Source organism: Octodon degus, unplaced genomic scaffold (genome assembly GCF_000260255.1).
Source record: "Octodon degus isolate 3935 unplaced genomic scaffold, OctDeg1.0 scaffold00214, whole genome shotgun sequence".
NCBI lineage: Eukaryota > Metazoa > Chordata > Mammalia > Rodentia > Octodontidae > Octodon > Octodon degus.
This window is the reverse complement of record NW_004524790.1, coordinates 1,248,285-1,267,851: the sequence shown is the minus strand read 5'-3', so window position 1 is coordinate 1,267,851 and position 19,567 is coordinate 1,248,285. Positions and strand designations below refer to the sequence as shown.

Sequence of the window (19,567 nt, the reverse complement as noted above, 5' to 3'; positions counted from 1 at the left end):
TGTGTGTGTGTGGGGTGTCTGCTTCACTTGTGCTGCCAGTCTGTTTTTTGTTTTTCTTCTTTTTCCTTTGGAACCAGGAATCCAAACTCAGGCACTGTGTGGATGAGTGACATCCGCAGTGCCTCGCCTTTATTTCTCCAGAGGTGACTCCCTTCCTTCCTGCCTCTCCCCACTCCTGCACCAGCCAACCTGCCTCATCCCCCTTCCACAAGCCTGGCTTCTCTGATGACCATTTCCTGCCTTCCTCAGGCCCCTCTGTCCTCAGGTGTCCCCACTGATCTGATACTGCTACACTCCTGTCTTCTTGCCTCATCTAGTAGTCCCTTAAATCCCTCCTTGCCTAGCATAGTGGTACACACCTGTAATCCCAGCATTCAGGAGGCAGGAGGACCACCATGAGTTCGAGGCCAGCCTGGGCTACACGTGGCATCAAAGCCAGACAGAACTGTGTAAGGGAGACGCTGTCTAAACAACCCAAGCAAACAGATCCCTTCTGCCTGAGCTCCTCTCTGCTGTGTGCACAGGCAGGAGACCACAACCCCCTTTATAGAGGAGGAACCTGCAACTTGGCAAGGTTAAATCACTTGCCCAAGGTCGCCAGGGCTCTGTGACCGCAGGGCTCAGGCTCCTGACCAGGGCTGGAAATCTGTCTTTAAAAAGCAGAGCACACAAGGGCCAGCGAAATAGCTCAGTGGACTGAGCACTTGCTTAAGGCAAGTACAGGGACAGGGCTTTAATCCCTGGCACCACATGCCGCGCTAGCCCCACCTCCGGCACTGGGGAGGCTGAAACAGGATCACTACCGAGCTGTGAGACCCTATTTTTTTTTTTTTTTAAAGCAGAGCACACAGTAAGACTTTCATGAGACAGCCGGGCATGTGGGCTGAGCAAGAGATGGAAGGTCAGTTCCAGCTCATTAATGAGATACAACGCAGGCCGAGGGGGGGTCTCATGCGCCCTGCTTCACTAGCGCTGCCAGTCTCCCTGTTACTTTTTCCCCCCTCTTTTTTTTTTTTTTTTAAATCAGGAATCTGAATTCGGGACCCTGCGCTTGCCAGGCAGGCGCCATGTGGATGAACTATATCCCTAGTTCCTCCCCTTTATTTCTACGGAGCTGACTCCTTTCTGTCTACAAAGGCAAAGGCAGAAGCACAAGCGCGAAAGCCACGCCCTCCTCTGCTTCTGCCTTCGCACTGTGCTTACTGGCCTCGGCAGCTTCCGTAGCTCCGCCTATCAGGGAAGCGGCGCGAGACCAACGGCGCCTCTTGAAAGCAGCATGAAGCCACCGCAGCGGCGGCGGTCGGCCCCGGCGCGCTATCTAGGTGAGGTAACCGGCCCTGTGCCCTGGAGCCTTCGTGAGAAGCGCCAGCTACTGCGACTACTGATGACGCGGCGGGGCCAGCCGGAGCCCAGCGCAGCCGAGTTGGCCAGGGAGCTGTGGAGCCGGAGCGAGGCTGAGGTGAGCTGTGGGTCCGACCACAGAAGAGAGGCTGGGGGCGGGGCCTGCCGAGGAGTGGGCGCGGCTATGTGCACTGGGGGCGAGGTTGGGGCGGGGCCCCTAGAACCAACCAACGTCGGGAATGTGAGTGGGCGGGGCCATGGTGGGCGGAGCCACGTCGGCCGCCTTGGGCGGACTTGAGGATTAGGGTCGTACCGGGCGGGGGCGGGGAAGGCAGGGAGAGGCGACCTGAGCGTGACAGGCTCTGGGGCTGCGGACCCTGTGCTTTCTGGCCGGTGGGAGTGAGTAAAGAGAGACTTAGGAAGTGGGCGGAGTGGAAATGAGCTGGTTAGTTCGAAGCGTCTGGCCAATACCTCTTTGGGTAGTGGGTCACACCCTGCAGTCTATCTCCCACATCTCTGAGCTCACAGCTGGCTTCCCACTCTCCTCCCCAGATCCACGACTTCCTGCAGCACCTCAAAGGCCGAGTGGCCCGCGAGACCAGTCAGAGGGTGCATGCAGGTGGCCCTCAGGGTCCAAGGCGCTCACAGGCGCAGATCCTGGCCCCCATTGAGGTGAGGCGAGTGGGCAGGGGAAGGGAGGGGGTCTGCGGGTCGGGACCCCCAGAGGCCAGGGTTTGGGGGAACCCCGGGCTGCCCGTGTCCCTCTGGCTTCACCCAGGTGTGGACGGATCTAGCCAAGAAGATAACAGGCCCGCTGGAGGAACCTCTGACGGCAGCCTTCTCTCAGGTACAGCCCTCCCTGGGCAGGCCAGGGGGGCCCCAGGAGAGAGAGGGTTCTCGAAGTGGGCTGGGGGAGTCTGTCAGTGGTAGAGCACTTGCCTATTGTGCACAAGGCCCCGGGTTTGGACCCCACCACTGCAAAATCCCACATCCTAAAAAAACAACAACATTGTCCTCGGGTTCTTGCCAGCTCTGTGACCCTAAAACTAACCAGCCAGCCCTTAGACTCCTTGAGCCTTAGTGTCCCCGCCTGCCCATCACAGGGTGTCCAGAGGATTTGGTGAGAGTGGGAGGGCGCACTTTCTTTGCCTGAGGGCTGTACCTGTTTGTCTGCCAGGCGCTCACCATTGCAGCCACAGAACCCCTCAGTCTCCTGCGCTCCAAGCCCCCGAAGCCTACAAAAGCCCGAGAAAAGACACTGCTCTTGAGCGCCGCCAGAGGGCAGGAGGACCGCACCCCTGAGGCCTCGGGTCCTATCGCTGAGGTTCCTGGCCCCACACCCACCCTAGTGGCCTCTGGTCCCTCCCCTAATGTCTGTGACCTCTCCTTTGGCCCTACACCTGATGTCTCTGTGGTCCCTACCCCAGTGCCCTTTGGTTCTGTCCCTAAGGCTTCTGGCCCCGCCCCCGAGGTCCCCGGGCCTGCCCCTAATGTTTCTGGCCCCGTCCCTGAGACCCGAAGCTCTGCTCCTGAGGCACCTGCTGAGTCCCTGGCAGGCCTCCTCCCTGAGGGAGACTTCACCGTGGACTTCGAGAAAATCTACAAGTACCTGTCTTTCTCCTCCCGGAGTGGCCAGGGCCCAGAGCTCTCTGGAGCTGGTGAGAGGGATGGCGAGGGCAGGGAGTGCATGATGAATGGTCCCAGGCACCAGGTCATGCCCTCCACTCACTGCTGTCCCTTTCCTTTGTCACCAGAGTCAGCTGTGGTTCTTGACCTGCTCCTGTCACTCCCGGAGGAGCTGCCCCGCCTCCCCTGCACAGCCCTAGTTGAGTACTTGACCGAAACCTATGACCGCCTGATGGCCCCAGAGCCCAGCCCCTCTGGTGGGTGCCCTGGGCCCGGAGCTGAGAACGAGGGTACTGATGCCAGTGTGCGTGAGGAGCCCGGCCTGGCCTCGCCTGGGTCCCCTGAGCACAGTGTGCCAAGTGCATTGAGATCGAACTGGCAAGCAGCAGGTGTCTGCCCTCTGAACCCATTCCTCGTGCCCCTGGAGCTCCTGGGCCGGGCGGCCGCCCCTACAGTGTGAGGGCATGGCAGTGGCAGATGCAGAGCCCTGGACCCCAGGCTGGCACTGGATTGTTGAGGACAATCTTGAAGGTGGATGAAGGACCCAGTTGTCAGCTGCAGGTGCAGAACTTGGATGCTGCATGCAGGGGGTTGGGAAGTGGAACACCAGTGGTGCAGGCTTCCCAGGGGCAGCTGGGCAGCTGGGTCATAGGCCCGGGCATCAGGCGACAGATGGGCTGGTCCCCAAGCCCAGCTGTGATTGCTCTCTGCTTTTGGGGAGCAGAGCAGCACCCCCACGCACCTGTGCTTGGGCGTACCCCATCTTCTTTCACCTTTCTTGCACCTGGGGGCCCGCTGCAGCTGACTGCGCCTTGCCAGGCCCCTCCCGGACTCCCATCCATCATCTGGAATAAAGTTCTCTCTACTTTCCTTCTTCCTATGATCTAAAGGTTGGGAGGGTCATGGAGTGTCACAGCTTGGGGTCACAGAAGCAAAAATTGCTCCTTGGAATGTCTTTGATTTGGTTATGAATGTCCTTTGACTGGTTGGCAAGGGAAGAGTAGAGCCGGGCACAGCTGGCAGGGACAGATGTCAGACAGGTTTTCAGAGCGGGCCAACACACACTAAGGCGGAAGGCAGAAGCCAGTAGAGATGGAGGCCACCAGATGGGAGAAGCCAGAGCCAGGCTCGAAGAAGGATGGGGGAGGGGCAGCAGGAAGCTGAAGGGTCCCAAACCCCTAGAAGTGGGGACAACGAAGGCAGAGCCAGGTAGGGTGCCAAGTCCTGGGTCCCCAAGGCCCCATATTCCTGGGGCTGCTGCCAGGCTTCCGGGCATGGAGTCGGAGGCAGGTCTGAGACCAGGGCTCTTGGCAAGCCGCATGTCTTCCCACGGCCCGCCTTCCCCCCGGCCTAACTAGTCGTTTGAGGGTAAATTCTGTCCCCAGCCAGCGCCTTCACACAGCTTTCCTTTTATAGAAACGCTCGCTTCTCCCCACACGTTGCACACGGCTCCTCTGGGGCACACAACACATCTCCCGGGCTGGCGGTGGAGTGCAGCCAGCCCACACCGTGCTCGCGGCGCGCAGTGCCAGAACCACAGGTGCCAGGGCGCACGCAAGGATGGGCGCGGGAAGTCGGGCTCTTGGAGTCAGTCTATTCCAGTCCCCACAGCCCGCAGCGCACCTCAGGTCAAGGCAAATGGGAGCGGGGAGTCTCAGCTCGTGTAGAATGGGGTGGGTGGGGGTGATCAGCTACCCCCACAGAGCTGGTCGACAGTGCGCACGCACTGGGCAGTGGTCAGAAGCCAGGCCTGCACCCATTTCCAACTAAACAGTAGCCCTGCTCCTAAGGGCACGTCGTTACAGCCGCCCAGACCTCAGTTCCCTTGGCCTGTGATACGGGGACACTCAAGGGGCCTGGCTCATTTCCCCATCCCAAAGAGGAAACAGGCAATGAAGAGGGGTGCAACCTCAGGACACTGCTTGGCATGCAGTAAGCGCTCAATAGTAGCTTTTATTATCACCACCAACACGATCATCACTTAGAGACAGGGCGAAGGGGAGCGGAGGGGTGTGGGTATAGCTGGGGAGGTGGTGGGGCCCATGGAAGCAGAGGTGTGCCTGACCTGGGGGCAGAAGGCACCGCGCGTCTTGGGGGCACAGCAGCCACGGTCGCTCTTCGGGGTCCGGGTCTCAGGTAGGATGTGTAGGGCATTATTGGATGCAGAGTCCTGCCCAGCAGGACGCAAAAACAGGCTCAACACTCAGCCATGGAGACGAAAATGGGAAAGAGGAAAGAGGGGGAGATAGCACGTATCCACTCCCAAGAAAGGATGCACGGCACTCATGCCTGGCACAGGACAACAGCAGAGCCACTTAGAAGCTGGGGTGCAGGGTCGGGGCTCAGAGTGTGCACAGAGGAAGGGAAGGGCCTGACAAAGGCACGAGGTGGGGCTCAGGCCCGGCCGGGGGGAGATGGGCGGGCCGAAGGGGCTGGGGTGGGCCAGCTCCTAAAGCCGCCCGCCCGGGTTGGGGCAGGGCGGGTCCTGAGCGCAGACCCCGGCCCGTCACACCAGCGCGTAGTCGAACTGCCCGCGCTCCAGCGCCTCCTTGTGGTCGGTCCAGGATGAGGCGGGCATGCGGCTGTAGGGGTCCAGCAGGATGCGCACGCAGCGCACCATCAGCAGCACCAGCACCACGAGCAGGCAGAGCACGAAAGCGAACACCGTGCGCTGCTCCGCGTCCAGGCCCGCACCCACCGGGGGCCCTGTCGACGGCGGCAGCGGCTCCGGCGACAGCGTCCACGTCGCACTCATGGTTCACATTGCCGCACGCCCTGCAGAGGAGTAAGGGGCCGTCCGGGCGGGAGGCTGAGGCGTCGCCCCTTCCTTCCTGTGAGCCCCGCATAACCCGCACCACCCGCACCACCGTCCCCCTCCCTGGGCGACGCCCATGCCCGGCCCGCGTGCTCGCAGCCACTGTCACGCAGGGACCAACTCCGGCTGTGCGGGCGGGCGGGGGGCGCTGAGCCAGCCCGAGAGCCCCAACCGCCCGGCCCGCGTCCAACAGGTGCGAGCGCGCGGCCCGCTGCCAGGCGGCACGGCCAGGTCGGGTCCCGGCGGCCCCCAACTCGCGCGCACCCTTTGTTCCCGGTCGTCCGCCCCTTCCCCCACCGCACCGCCCCCGCTCTGGCCCCGGCGCGCCCCTCACTCTGGCCTGCACCGCACGCCGACGGGCTGCCTGGCGGCCGCGCTCCCCTCAAGACCGTGATGGCTTCACGCTCGGCCTCTCTGCAGGATGGCAGCGGCAGCGGCGGGCCTGGTTCAGCCCACCCCACCCGCCCCTGGAAGCAGCGCAGACCGAGGCGGGCGAGGCGCGCGCCAGCCCGGGCCGCCGCGGCTGTTCCCATGGTGACGGGGGCGGGGCCGCGAAGGGGCGGGGCCGCGAGGGGGCGGAGGCTGTGCAGGGAGCGACCCAGCCCTAGCGCAAACTGGCAGAGCCCACGCCCCAGCACCTGCGACCGACACAGGGGTGCTCCACAAGTACCAAGGGGTTCACCAAGGCTGCCATTCCCCCGCTACCAGCGCCTCGTACGCCCTCGGGCTGACCTCCGAGCCGCACGCCCATTCTCGGCGCCAGACCCCTTACCCACTTCCTGAACACTGTTCACGTGGGTGTCCAGGCTACCCCAGCCCAGAGGACCCTCACTCCAAAACACCCTTAGGCAGCACCCCCGGGCAGATCCCTACTTGTTGGTCTCCTCCCAGCCCCCTGGCAGGGTCCCGGCCGGAGGAAGGCGCCCCCCCCCCCAGCTGGGCTGTGCGTCCAGCTGACCTTGCCAGCTGGCCCCGCCCACCGCCCCCTGGACGCACATCAGACCACTTCACACAGCCTGGCTGTCTGCACTTTGGTGTTTATTACTCCCAAATCTCAGGCTTACAGGAAGTAAGAGCACTGAAAATAAAAACGTCCTAGAATGGCCTGCTAAGGCTCGCCTGCCACCAGCCTGCCCCGCCCCACCCGGGGAAGTCCTGAGGCTGGGGCCTCTGGCACTGTGTGGCCATCGCCTTGGTGTCCCCGCAGCCCTGTGCAGAGCCTCTGTCCCTGCTACCGGGCACCCTCAGCAGCCCGGCGCCTTCCTCAGCCAGCTGGCTTGGTGGCTGCCACGGAGGACAGTCCTGTCCCCAGAGGTCTGGAGTCGCTGCGGGTGGTGCCCGTGGGCACCTGCCCCACCACAGACCAGCCCTGGAGCTCCTGGTAGGGCCGCTGCCTCAGAGGATCTGCTCAGTGCTGGAGGCAGAGATGTCCAGGAGGCGCCAGGCTGCGTAGGGGTTGAGCTCCTCCTGGTCCCGGCACAGCGCCCACACGTACAGCATGCGCAGCACCTTATCCTGGGGAGACGCGGGGAGGGTAAGTGGCTGTGCTGGGAGGTGGGGCTTGAGCCGGGGCCTCCAGCGCGGGGCAGGGTCCTCATGCAGTCCTCCTACCTCTGCCTAAGTGCTGGGAACACAAGTTTACACCAGGCTGGGACCAAGGGTGTCTACATGGCAGGGGGACTCCAGAGCTCTGGGAGGGATAGGGGCCTAGATGCCTGGCAAAGTCCCCCTAGGTCACTACTCTGGACTTGGTAGAACTACACAGGGTGGCTGGTCTCTGCATCCCTGGCTCTGAGGTGGGTCGCCCACTCACCGGGTCGCCCTCGACCACCTCTCCCTTGGGGTTCCGGATCACCATCACCAGCTGGGCCTGGAAGGTGATGATCAGCACCGGGCCCTGCTCCATCATCTTGCCCATGGCCAGCTGCAGGACAGTGGGCGAGGACATCATATCAGGGCAGCCCCGGAGGTGGACACCCAGGGCCGCATCAGGGTGGGCCAGGCAATGGCACAGCTGTGCTGCCACGCCTGGCTAGAGCCTGCCCTCTGTTACTAAGTGGCCACCTCTGGTGCCCTCCCTCCTAGTCACCCCCCAGACACTCACGTCGATGTTGTCAATGTCAAGGATGTGGGAGTGGAACTGGAGGCCCAGGGCCTTGGCCTGCTGGATGGGGTGGGCCAGCTGGCTGTATGTCTGCAAGGAGAGGCCATGGGCTGGGTGGGCAGCTGGGCGGCCAGGCCCGCACTCGACTCCCCACGCCGCTGGCACCCGCCCCCAAATCCCGGCGCCTGGGAGTGCAGTGCCAGCAGCAGCTGCAGCAGCCGCCAAGAGCTCCGGGCCAAGTACAGGGCAGGCGCCACCCGGCTGCCGGCCTGGGCTGCACATTAGCTTCTCATTATGGGAAGAGCAAGAGCCGGCAATGGGCCGCGCTAGCACCAAGTGGTGTCAATGGGCCGAACAGGGCTGTGCAGGCCCTGGCTGACCTTTGGTGCCATGTCTGCCTCCTGTGAGGCCCTGAACTGGAACCCAGCACCTTTTCTAGGCTGTCCTCACCTTGTCTCAGAGCCCACCCCAGCAACACCCTCTAGCACGCTGTCCCCAAGCGCAGGCACGGGGCAGGAGCAGCCTCACAGGATTTCAGTGTCCCCTCTCTGGGACTGAAAAGGCACTGTGGATGGGAGATACTTTCTCAGAACAGCGACTGTAGAAATCACTCATCCACCAAAAATAAATCCAAGAGCCAGTCTTGCTCTTTTTCCTTTATGGTTCTAGGGATCAAACCCTGAGCTTCACCACACTGAGCTACCTCCTGGCCCTTACGTTTCTTTTACATTTTGAGACGGGAATCTCAAATTCGTGATCCTCCTCTCTCAGCCTCCCAGATAGCTGGCATGACAGGCAGGCGCCACCATACCTAACTCACCTCTGTTCAGGGGTTCAGGGTCTCACTACTAGATCACACTCACAGTAATCTGCCTGTTTATAGCCTCCCAAAAGCTGGGATTACAGGCACGCGCCATCACACCCAGGCTCAATTGCTGTCTCAGCGGCCCGGGAGTGGCCCACACAGCAGGCCCGGGATCAAACCCCCACCCCTGCTTGCAGGAGTTTTAATCTGCTGAGCTATTTGGCCAGCCCTTAAGCCCAAGGCCTTCACACTCAATTACATCCCTAGCCTCTTTCAAAATTGTACGTCTTGAGGCCCTGTCTTCCTAAGCTGCCCAGGCTGGGCTGAACTTGCCATCTTGCTGCTCTGGCCTCCCGGAGCACTAGAATTGCAGTGGTCAATTTCAAGAACACCTCAGCGGAAGCAGCCTTCAGCTGCATTTCTAGGGGTACCAGCAGCTCTGGCAAAGATGACCAGCCACGGCTTAATGGTGGCACCAAAGAAAGAAAAGAAACAGGACACAACACAACTCATAAATGCCTGCTGGATTAGTCACCATGCTGGAGAGCATTTAAAAAGAAAATCTGACAGAATCTTCTCTGCTTTTTCCAAGTTGTTAGCAGTGCGTGCGATAGAAAGAGCCAAAAAAAGGCTCTGGCTGTTTCACGCAAAGAAGCTGGGCAGAGAGAAAAACAGCGCTGCAGGGAGCGGCTCGGGTGGAGCGCAGCGCAAGGCACGGGGCCAGGCTCCGCGGGGACAGGGAGGCTGCCAGGAACAGGCCCGGGGCAGACGCCTGCCGGCCACCTCACACAACAGCTCTTGCAGTGCGTGGCTCAGAGAACTGAGCCCAGCTCTGTCACCACTCGACTCGTCACAGGACTCCAGGAAGCAGCCATGGTCCCGTCAGGACATGCGCTGCTCTCCTGGGCCGGCTGGCGGAGGAGGCCACAGGCTGCTCTGATCCGTGCTTCAGGATCTGGCAAGAACAGCTCCGGGGTCAGTGTACCTTTTGCCTCTGCATGCAGCTCACCCTCAGCAACCCCATACCACAGGCATGGAGGTGCGATGCTGGCTTGGGGACACAGGGTGGACCACGCTCAGTCCCCAGGAAGAAATGGTACCCCGTCCTCACCCCCACGGTTACACGCTGACCCTGCCTCCCTCTCCCTGGCCTGACCCCAAGCTGTCTGTACCACAATATCCCTATTCCCTGTGGCCACCTGCACCAGAGCAGAAGTCACCCCAGAAACCTCACCTTCCTCTGAGCTTGAACCCTTTCCCCCTGTGACATTCCTTGACTAAAGCTATTTTAAGGTGAGGCGCTTCGGGGAGGAACACCCAGGAAAACGTGCAGCTCTGTGATCCTGAGCTGTCCCTTCGGTACGACTGAGGGGAGGGATCTTATTTTTGGCAGTGCTGGGGATGCCTCCCAGGCTGCACGCACACCGGGTGCATGCCGTAGTTTTGAGCTGAGGTCTGAAGCTGGGCTAACGGGTGGTATTTCTGGCTGGGGTGTTATCTCTGGAAGCAGAGGACCGGCTGTGTGCCCACAAGCACACACAAAGGTACCACGGGCTGACCGGGTAGGGGGACTATGGGATGCTGGGGCTCACCCCCACCCCACCCTCAGAGCACGCCCGAGAATCCTATCTGTGACTGGTGCTGGTGCCAGGGATGGAGGCCTGGCGCCCAGCGTGCATTAGGCATGCCTGTGCTGTGACACCCCCAGCCCTTCTGGGATTCTTTTTTTTTTTTTGGTGGAAAAAAGAAAGAGAAAAACAGTACTCACAGCTTCATAGCACCAGTCTTTGAGAATATCGAGCTCTCCAGAAATCATGGCCTAAAAAGGAAAAGCAGAAAGACTAAGTGGGAGAAGGAGAGTAGGCTTGGAGGCAGGAGAAATGGGGCAAGGGCTCCTTTCCCGAGCCCCTGGTTCTGGGCCAGGAGGCATGGGGGGGTAGGGGGTGGGGAAAGAGATGCCGCAGCACTGGGCTGGGAGCAGGATGCACACCTTGCCCTGAGCCAACGCGGGATCCCAACCTTGGAGCCTGATTCTGGCTCTTGGGGCCCCACGTGCCCTGCCTTCCTGGGGACAAGGGCCTGGAGGGCAGAACCAAGATAGCTCGTCAGCACAGGGGGTGTGGGATGCACGCACAGAGTCAGGGACGTGGCTGCTCTAGGAAGGGTGACAGGAGTCAGGAGAAGGGCAGAGGGCAGGAAGGAGCCAGAGCCCATGGGGAAAACTGGCCAAGCCAGGGCTGGTAATGCATCCAGGCCTGGGGTAGCTGAGCAAGACTCCCAACACTCACAAGCCACAGGGGAACAGGGTCGTTGACCCTAGATATCTGGGTTGCCAGTGACAGTGCCCTCCCCAACTCAGAGCACTGCCCCCAATGCCAGAAAGGCTCCAGCTCCCAATGACCAGCCCAGGGCCAGCGCTGCAGGCAGGCGGGGAGTATGAGGGCCCAGACCAGGCCATTCCAGGCAGCAGCTGCCTGAGTACATGGGAAGAGGAGTCACTGCGGTCAATGGCCACGGAAGGGGAGATGCCCCAGAACGCTGGCCCAGCACGCCCAGGCCACGGAGCCCTCCCAGCACCAGGGGAAGAAACAAGAAAGAACCTCCAGAGCCCCCTCGCCGAGCCGATGCCTATGCGCGGGGCTGGGAAGTCTGTGAAAGGCATGGGCACAGCCCATGGGGCAGCTGCAGCCAGGTGAGGAGCCAGGAGTGGTGCTGTGTGCTGGGGAGACATCCCTGGGGAGGGGGCCTGCAGGGCTCAGCTGGCACCTCCAGGACGTTGGGGATGATGTCACTCTCGCACTGCTTCAGGAACCGGTCTTTGTCAAAAGCTGGGTCCACACGCAGGATCTCAGTGAGCACCTCCGACATTTCCGTCTTGGAGAACAGGCCCCCTGCACAGCCAAGGCCTGGTGAGTCTAGGGCCCACGTCCCCTCCCAGCACCTCCCAGACAGTATGGGGCAGCCCTGGGACAGCACTGACCGAGCACATCGGTGACCCTGTCAGTCAGGGCCCGCGACGCCCGAATAAGCACATTATCACTCTCATCATACTTCATCTTCATCTCGAAGAAGCCTGCAAGGTGGGGGCAGGTGCTGGAGGAAGGAGGGCCCCTCTTGGAGGCTGTCTGACTCCACAGCCTCCTGGGGCTCCTGTGGGCCTGCGAGACCCACCCAAGGGGGCTGGCCCAAGTGGAGACCCTGAGCTACTTCCTCCTCTGTGCGGGGGACACTGCCTGCCCACCTACCTGGCGAGGCCGCAGACACCCTGGGCCGTGGCCCCAAGGAGGCTGTGCAAATTACGGGGTGCCCCACTGGCTGTTGCTGCCACTACAAAGGAAACACAGGCCTCTAGTGGTACTCCGGGGACAAGGGACAGGGCGTGTAGCCTGTCCTCCTAGCACCCACCCAGCCACAGGGCCTCGGGCTGTCTGTGCCTCTACCAGCTCCAATGGTCCTAGTGCCCCAATGTCCTAGGAGGGAGCCACTGCCTGGCACCTTTGTGGCAGAATCTACAGCCATCAGCAGGTGGCCCCAAGGGGGTTAATGGCTCTTCTAGACCCTCATTTCCTCTTCTATGAAGTGGAGACCCGTCCAGGGGCCCGAGAACAGCGAGGCAGCTACACTCACGGTTGAATACCACATTGTTGTCCCTGAAGTCCTTCCACTGCTGGTACCACTTGGAGTCCTTGTGCAGCACAACCCCCAGGGCCTCCCTGGAAGATGGTGGGCATGAGGCACAGCCCCTGAGCCCAGGGCCCTGCCACCTCCCGTTCCAGTGTGGGGTGCAGGAGCCTACGCATTGGGTTCAAACACTTTCTCTTCTTTGAACTTCTCTCCTGCGAACTCTGTCCTCTTCCTGAGCCGCTCAGGCCTGCGGTAGGGCCCTGTCTGCCCCAGCACGCTCTCATCGATCTCTTTCCTCACGGACTCCACGCCCTGCCGGACAGCAGTCGCCTGGGTGTCCAGCCCGGCCCACCATGACTCTGTCCCCAACCTGGCCCACTCACCTGGGATATGGCCTTGAAGGCCGCCGTCCTGCCCAGCTTCTCCCCGCCCTTGGACACGGACTCAGCCGACTGCTTGGCCGTCTTGGCAGCCTCCTCTACCCCCTCCTTGATCTTCCTGCCCAAGTCGCTCTTACTGACTTCGTCGAGACTCTACTGAGACAAGATGAAAGGTGGTGCTCGCCCACACAGCACCCTAGAGCAGAGGGCGCCCCTGGAGATCACTGCACTTGATTTCAGGGGCACTGGAGCCCCAGGTCAGGACTGGAACTGCCTATCGCCAGCACTGCCGGGTGCGGACAGGGGTGGGTCTGTCCGAAGCAGCCTCCCTTCTGTTTAGGACACACTCTTGCTGTGTAGCCCAGGCCAGCCTTCGACCTGTGGTGCTCCTCACACCTCAGCCTCCTAGTGCTGAGCACTGAGATGACAGGCGTGTCATCACCACACCGGGCTTCTCTGCGCCCTGCAAGAGCCTCACACGGGCCACCCTCCCTTGACTGAGGAAGATGCGGCTCCTCTCCTTCTGTTTTTGACCAAGAATAAAAAATCCTCTTTCGCTTTGTGTGGTGCACAAGACAGAAGCCAGTGCGCAAGTGCTCCCCATAAGCCGCATCGCAGCCCCAGCGCATCGCCGCCCTTCCGCGAGGGCACAGTCTGACTGGCCAGGTCTGACCTCCCTGCACGACTCCCAGTGTCTTGCTTCCTGCACCTCCCAGGTAGGTCCAACCCTGCAGAGCCAATGTCTCTGTCCCCAGTGACCCCAGCCATGCCCGACCATTACCTCCTTCACCGTCCCTGTGAGCTGCCCCAGCTTCTTCCTGATCACCTCGCTGGTGCGCACTGTCTCCGACTCAATGGTTTTCTGAAGTGAAGAGCATCGTTTCTTCCCTCAGACAAGGCCGGAGACCCAGAACCCCAAGTGCCAGCAGGTGGAGGTCTCCCAGCAGCTCCGCCTACGAAGAGGCTCCTGCGGCCCCCATGCACCTTTATCTCGGACCTCACTCTGCCTAGCCCGGGCCACTCAGTTGCACTTTTGTTGTTTTGTAAGTAGCAGTCTGGCCTCAAGGATGTGTTGATCCTCCTGCCTCAGCCTCCTCAGTGTTGGGACAAGCATGACCTGGCTTGCAGGACAGGTGGCTTGCAATCCTACCTTGACCCCACCCAGCCTTGCCCCACTGGCCCTCAAAGACCTCTTGCTTAACGTTGGGCACTTGGAGGGCAAGGCCTCGCCTGGTGCCCAGCAACACCGGGCAGCACTGGGTACGCAGTGGAGCTGCGGTTTCCACAGGGCCCTTAGATGGCGCACATAAAACGGCTGCCAAGCCTGGTCCAGAGGAGACTGTGGGAGCAATGAGTCACGCTGGCCCCGTGGCCCACTTCCAGCACCGCAGCTCCGCTGAGGAGTGGGCGTTATCTGGTGCTGATATGGACCCAGTGGACCTGGAGGCCGAGACCCCTCGCAGCCCACAGGGAGGCCTGGCCCACCACCTCTGGGTCCCCGCTGCTATCTTGGCGCTGCTGTACCTGCACCCCCAGGCTGCCCTGGCCCAGGAAGGCCACCAGAACCAGGTTCTGGGGGTGGGGGGGGGGGCAGGCGCACTCACGTATTTCCTCCGAGCTTCCTGGAGTGCATCGGACTCTTCCAGCTTCTTGGCCTCATCTCGGAATTTTTTAATGCTTTCCTTCATCTCTTTGTTTTTGGCTAATTCTTGTTTGATGTTGTCAAGTAAGCCAGACAGAAAGCCTTTTCTGTTTCCGGAAGAATATGATTTGGACTAGAAAGGGTGTGAATGAAAAGAATCAGAGAAGATACTCGGGGACACCCGGGAAACACCTGCTACTCGGCGGGACTACCAAGGATGCTGAACTTCATTCCTGCTGCTGATGCAGGGTACAGAGTGGCTGGTTCCTTTATTACCCAAACAGAGCATGCACTAGGGAAGCACCCACTGGCAAAATGCGCAACAGCCCTTTACACTGAGCTACATCCCTAGCCCTTGTAATTTTTGAGAAAGGGCCTCACTACATTTCCCAAGCTCAAACTTGTTACTCAGCCTCCCACAGTGCCGAGATTACAGGTGTGGGCCGCAACGCTGGCTACAGTCAGTGCTCCGTGTCCTCAGGTTTCACATCCTGGGATTCAACCAAGCACAAACTGGAAATGAGGGGAAGAGTCATACACTGGGTGTGATGGCATGCACATCTGCAATCGGCAGTGCTCAGCCGGCTGAGGCAGGAGGGTCGCCATAAGTTTGAGGCCACCTTGCTGTACATACTAAGACCCTATCTTAAAAAATACCTCCCCAAATTGGTCCACTCTAAGCATATACAATCTTTTCCCTTGTTATTTCCTAAAAAATACTGCGTAACAATATTCAAAATGCATTCATACTGTATGAATATGAATTATGGGAAGATATGTTTGGGTTGTATGCAAAGACTAAACTCTTGTGGGTTTTTTGTTTTTTGAGATAAGGTCTTGCTATGCAGCCCAGGCTGGCCTTGAATTCATGGTGATCCTCCTGCCTCAGCCTCCTGAGTGCTGGGCTGACAGGTGCGCGCCACCAGGCCTGGCTAAAACTACACTGTTGTGTACCGAGTACCTGGGCATTAGGAGCAGATCCTGGATCTGCTGTCCAAGGGACACTTAATATCCTGCCAATGGGAGTATGATTCAGCAATGAAGAGAAAAGAACTCTGAAGCCACAGAAGAACTTTTAATGCATATCACTAACTAAAGAAATCACTAAGAAGAGGCTACATGTTGCATGATTCCAACTACTGAACATTCTGGAAAATCCAAAAAATGAGAGACACAGGGGCCGGTGAGATAGCTCAGTGGTCTGAAGCGTCTGCTTAGGCAGCTAAGGCAAGGGTGGGGCAGCACGACATGCCACGTCAGCCCCCGCCCCCTAGGGAGGGCTGAGCTGGCCACAAAAAAATAAAGAAATAAAACAACCAAAAGACAGTAAGGTGAGTCAGGGGCAGGGAGATGGCTCAGTAGAGTAAGTGCTTGCCTGGCAAGCAAAAGAGCCTGAGTTCAATCCCTGGTTCCGCAAAAAAAAAAAAAAAAAAAAAAAGGTGAGTGGCTGCCAGGGGTTGGGGAAGGAGGACAACTGCTGGTACACCAGGCACCATTCAGGCAGTGAACTACTCCGCATGCATCTGTACCCTCCTTCCTCACTCGCAAAAACCCGCCAAGTGACAACACCAGGGTCAGGACATCCTGAGGTACTCAGGGATTCTACTAGTAACACTGTGTCAGTGTTGGCTCATCTACTCTAACAAAGCCTTCCCTGTGTCCAGACCCCAACAGAAAGGAGACCTGAACTTTCTGTTCAATTTTTCTATAAATTTAAGCTTGTTCTAAAATGCCTATAGGGCTGGCCAAATAGCTCAGCACATTAAAGCATGTGCAAGCAGGTGCAGGGGCTGGGGTTTGATCCCCAGGACTGGCGTGCCAGCCCCACCCCAGGGTGCACTGAGATGGCAGTTGAGACTAGGCATGGTGGCGCATGCCTATAATCCCAGCACTTGGGAGGGCGTAAGCAGGAGAATCACTACGAGTCTGATCTAACAACCAATCAAACAAAAATACAAATAACTGAGATTTTGAATTTTAAGAGGAAGAAATGATCTGTGTCTGAGGTTACAGACATGCTAATGACCCAGATCTATCATTGTATGTTGTATATGTACAGTGAGATGTCACTCTTTACCCCTTAAATATATACATTCAATTATGTGTTCGTTCACAATAACATAGACACGTTAAGAAAAAAAGACTCAGGGTCAGATCAAACTAAACTCAAATCTTTAATTCATCATATGTGAGATGAAAATTGTCAACTTAAAAAAAGAGATAGAAACTGTGTACAGGGCACAGGCCTGTAATCCCAGAGCTTGGGAGGCTGAGACAGAAGGCTCACCAATTTGATGCTAGCAGGGGCTATGTAATGAGTTCAAGGCCAGCCTGAGCCACACGGTGCGATCCTATGTCAAAAATGTAAAAAGAGCGAGCAAGCAAGCAAAAGAGCGAGAAAGAGCACTTGCAGAACAACTAAGACAATCAAGTCATTTAGAAGCAATCAGGGGAGGTTCTTTGGTTCTTTACCAGCATCTAGGGTAACTGCCTCTCTGGCCATAAGGGACAACAGCACCAGGGTGCCATTCCTCAGGAGGGGTCTCCAGGCCTCCTGCCAACTGGCAGCAGGCCCCTCACTGCCCACCCTGAGCCAGCCTTTCTCCAGGAAAAGGCCAGGTGCTAAGACCATCAAGAGTTCTGTCAGGGACCTGGGAGATGGCTCAGTAGAATAAGTGCTGGCCTGGAAAGCGCAAGGGCCTAAGTTCAATCCCCATATCTGGGAAAATAAAAAAAAGAGTTCTGTCAGGGGCTAGTGAGATAGCTCAGTGTACTAAGCACCTGCTTAGGCAAGCACAGGGACCAGGCTTTGATCCCCAGCACCACGTGCTGCGCTGGCTCCATCCCGGGCACACTGAGCTGGCCACCGAGACTGGGCGTGGTGGCGCAGGCCTGTAGTCTCTGTGCTGGGGAGGCTGAAAACAAGTGGATCACTACAAGTCTGACCTGCATAGTGAGAGCCTGTACCAAACACATTAAAAAAAAAAAAAAGAAAGAAAAGAAAAAAAAGTTCTGTCCCTCACACCAGTCCTGCCACACTCTGGGGCTGCAAACCAAGGATGACAGGACGGGACAACCAAGGGAAAGCACCCCAGGACCTGATCCACACCCACAACAGCCCCAGGACAGGACGCAGAGGTGTTCAGCTGCCTGCAAGGGCAGTGGAGGAGGGGACATGGGTTGCTCCAACCCGCCATTTCAGGGTTTCCTACGTACCCCTCTCTGAAGGCCCTGGATGTAGAAGGCCCATTTGAGAGGCCCTGGGCAGCATGACCAATCATCTCAACCCTGCCTGGCCCCTCCCGGGTCTCCTGCTTGCCTCTGGGCCACTCACCAATAGCAGCTCTCCACCTGGCCAGAGTATCCGATAGGCTGCACCACGGGGCAGGCTGTGGTTGGAAAGTAACTGGATTCCAACCCCAAGGCATCTCTAGTAGAGAGAAAAGAAAAGGGTCCTCAAGCAAGAGGGTGACCAGCAGGATCAGGACGCTAAACCTAAGGCTCACTTTTAACTCATTTGCTCGATCAGATCTCGCTCCTGCTGTGTGCTAGGCAATCCGCCATCTTCCCAGTCTGAGAAGTCAGTGAAACCTGGTGGAAAAAGCGCCCCATCTGCACCTCTGGGGCCTATTCTTGCCTTCGAAAATGGGGTGGGGGATAGGAAACGTCCACCTGCCGGTGGGGCGCAGTCAGGCACAAGCCTCTCCCACGGTGACCAGGCTCCAAAAGCTACAAATCTGAGCATTCTGAAGCAGAGAGGCGACTACTGTCCCAAAGACAACCCTGGAACAAACTTGAAACGTTCAGGCCAAGCTCTGGGCAGCATGCAGAACGATTCGGAGCAGTCACCTTGGCAGTGACCCCGAGAAGCTCCTGTCAAAGGCACTACCTTCTACCAAACCGAGAACTTAAGAGCTCGGCCAATCCTGTGACTCTGTCCCGTGGCTCTCGGCCCAGGACCTCGTGCACTTAAGTCAAATGGCCTACGGGAATCACTCTTCCATTTTCTGGGCCCTTTCGCCCTTTCCCTATGCCAGCTCTGGGAACCACAAACAACACCCTAAACTTACACAGGCAGCACTACCACCTGTTTAACTGGAGGGTAAGTCTTGGAAGTGCAAACACAAACGGACCAAGAAAAAAAAACAAAAAAACCCAAACAAACCATGCATTCTGATTCAAAGACATCTACCTCCCATCATTCACCTTCCCGTGAGCTACCTTCCTTCCCCTTACGTCTGGCTCTGGAGTCAGGCTTATCCGGGCTTTGGTCCAGCTCTGGGGCTGTGTGCAAGTTGCTTAACCTTTCGGCTCCCAGTTTCCTAATCTGATGAAAGGGGGCCAAGCACCAGCAACACGCACTACTTTCCGAGTGTGTATCTCACACACGCTGAGCCCCCGCCACTCTTGGGCACCGAGAGCCCCGGCTCTCAGCCTCCCGCCCCTTCGCTCTGAGCGCCCGGGGAGGCGAGGCAGTCTACGCCTTCCGTGGAGGACACCCCATTTAAACGTGAGCTGTGACTGTCACGGGTACTTCCTCCACGGGGCACGGCCGGCCCAGCCACCCTGCCCTCGCCCGGATACGTGCAGTCTCTCCAGGCGGCAAGGGGTGCCGGGCTCCCCGCCAGGCGCCGCGCCACCGCGCCCCCAACTCTCCGCCCGGCGCGGCCCTGCCTCAGGCCTCACTACGTACTCCCCACCTCGTCCCAGCTGACCCAGTGCCCCAACCCCGTGCCTGCCGCGGAGGCCAAGCGAAGGGCCACGGAGCCAATAGCCTGAGGACACCGAGGAGGCCCGGGAGGCTGCGCGCCCACAGCCTCCGAAACGACCCCTGCCAGTCCCGCACTACGGCTCACCCGCGGACAGCGGCACCAGCCGCCGCGCAAGGTTGCCGCCGCCATGTCGGAAGACCCCGCACGACCTTCTCGCGGCGCCGCCTGATGACGTCAGCGGCCTCTTCTGCCTGGCGCGGAAAAGGTGCCCCGGAGGGGCGGGGTTCAGGGGAGGGAGAGATCTCTGATTGGGCAGAACTTATGGGAGCTTGGCTTTTGATAGGGCAGATTTGGAGATGAGCTGGGCTTATGATTGGGTATCATCTTAGCGGCGGGCTCTGCCACGAGGCTACGACCGGTGGTTGAGCGAGATTACGAAGCGACTGGGTCTGGCAGGAAGTGAGTTCAGCCCACACGCGCAGTATCGCGTGGCTAAAGTAGTCTGGAGGGACCACCGA

The 19,567-nt window shown here is 59.1% G+C and overlaps 3 protein-coding genes across 4 annotated transcripts; 1 reads left to right on the top strand and 2 right to left on the bottom strand.

Annotated features, from left to right (window-relative positions):
• Positions 1 to 1,247: 1,247 nt before the first annotated feature.
• On the top strand, positions 1,248 to 3,837 carry Snapc2 (small nuclear RNA activating complex polypeptide 2). The gene is made up of 5 exons (XM_004644931.2): positions 1,248 to 1,459; positions 1,894 to 2,013; positions 2,120 to 2,188; positions 2,519 to 2,999; positions 3,096 to 3,837. Exons 1-5 carry the CDS (start codon positions 1,277 to 1,279, stop codon positions 3,425 to 3,427), a joined length of 1,185 nt encoding a protein of 394 aa, XP_004644988.1. The 5' UTR covers positions 1,248 to 1,276; the 3' UTR covers positions 3,428 to 3,837.
• Positions 3,838 to 4,889: 1,052 nt separating this feature from the next.
• On the bottom strand, positions 4,890 to 6,292 carry Ctxn1 (cortexin 1). Its single transcript, XM_023705141.1, has 2 exons — positions 6,117 to 6,292; positions 4,890 to 5,742 (listed from the first exon to the last, which is right to left on the bottom strand). Exon 2 carries the CDS (start codon positions 5,720 to 5,722, stop codon positions 5,474 to 5,476), a length of 249 nt encoding a protein of 82 aa, XP_023560909.1. The 5' UTR covers positions 5,723 to 5,742; positions 6,117 to 6,292; the 3' UTR covers positions 4,890 to 5,473.
• Positions 6,293 to 6,784: 492 nt separating this feature from the next.
• Timm44 (translocase of inner mitochondrial membrane 44) lies at positions 6,785 to 19,277 on the bottom strand. 2 transcript variants are annotated; one of them, XM_023705145.1, is made up of 13 exons: positions 19,194 to 19,277; positions 17,672 to 17,767; positions 14,300 to 14,470; positions 13,477 to 13,557; positions 12,699 to 12,848; positions 12,488 to 12,627; positions 12,319 to 12,404; positions 11,672 to 11,764; positions 11,458 to 11,582; positions 10,460 to 10,510; positions 7,887 to 7,976; positions 7,596 to 7,745; positions 6,785 to 7,297 (listed from the first exon to the last, which is right to left on the bottom strand). In XM_023705145.1, exons 1-13 carry the CDS (start codon positions 19,236 to 19,238, stop codon positions 7,178 to 7,180), a joined length of 1,398 nt encoding a protein of 465 aa, XP_023560913.1. In that variant the 5' UTR covers positions 19,239 to 19,277; the 3' UTR covers positions 6,785 to 7,177. The 2 variants fall into 2 exon arrangements, with proteins under 2 accessions (XP_023560913.1, XP_004644939.1); XM_004644882.2 differs by having other exon boundaries at positions 6,786 to 7,297; positions 7,596 to 7,706.
• Positions 19,278 to 19,567: the final 290 nt, after the last annotated feature.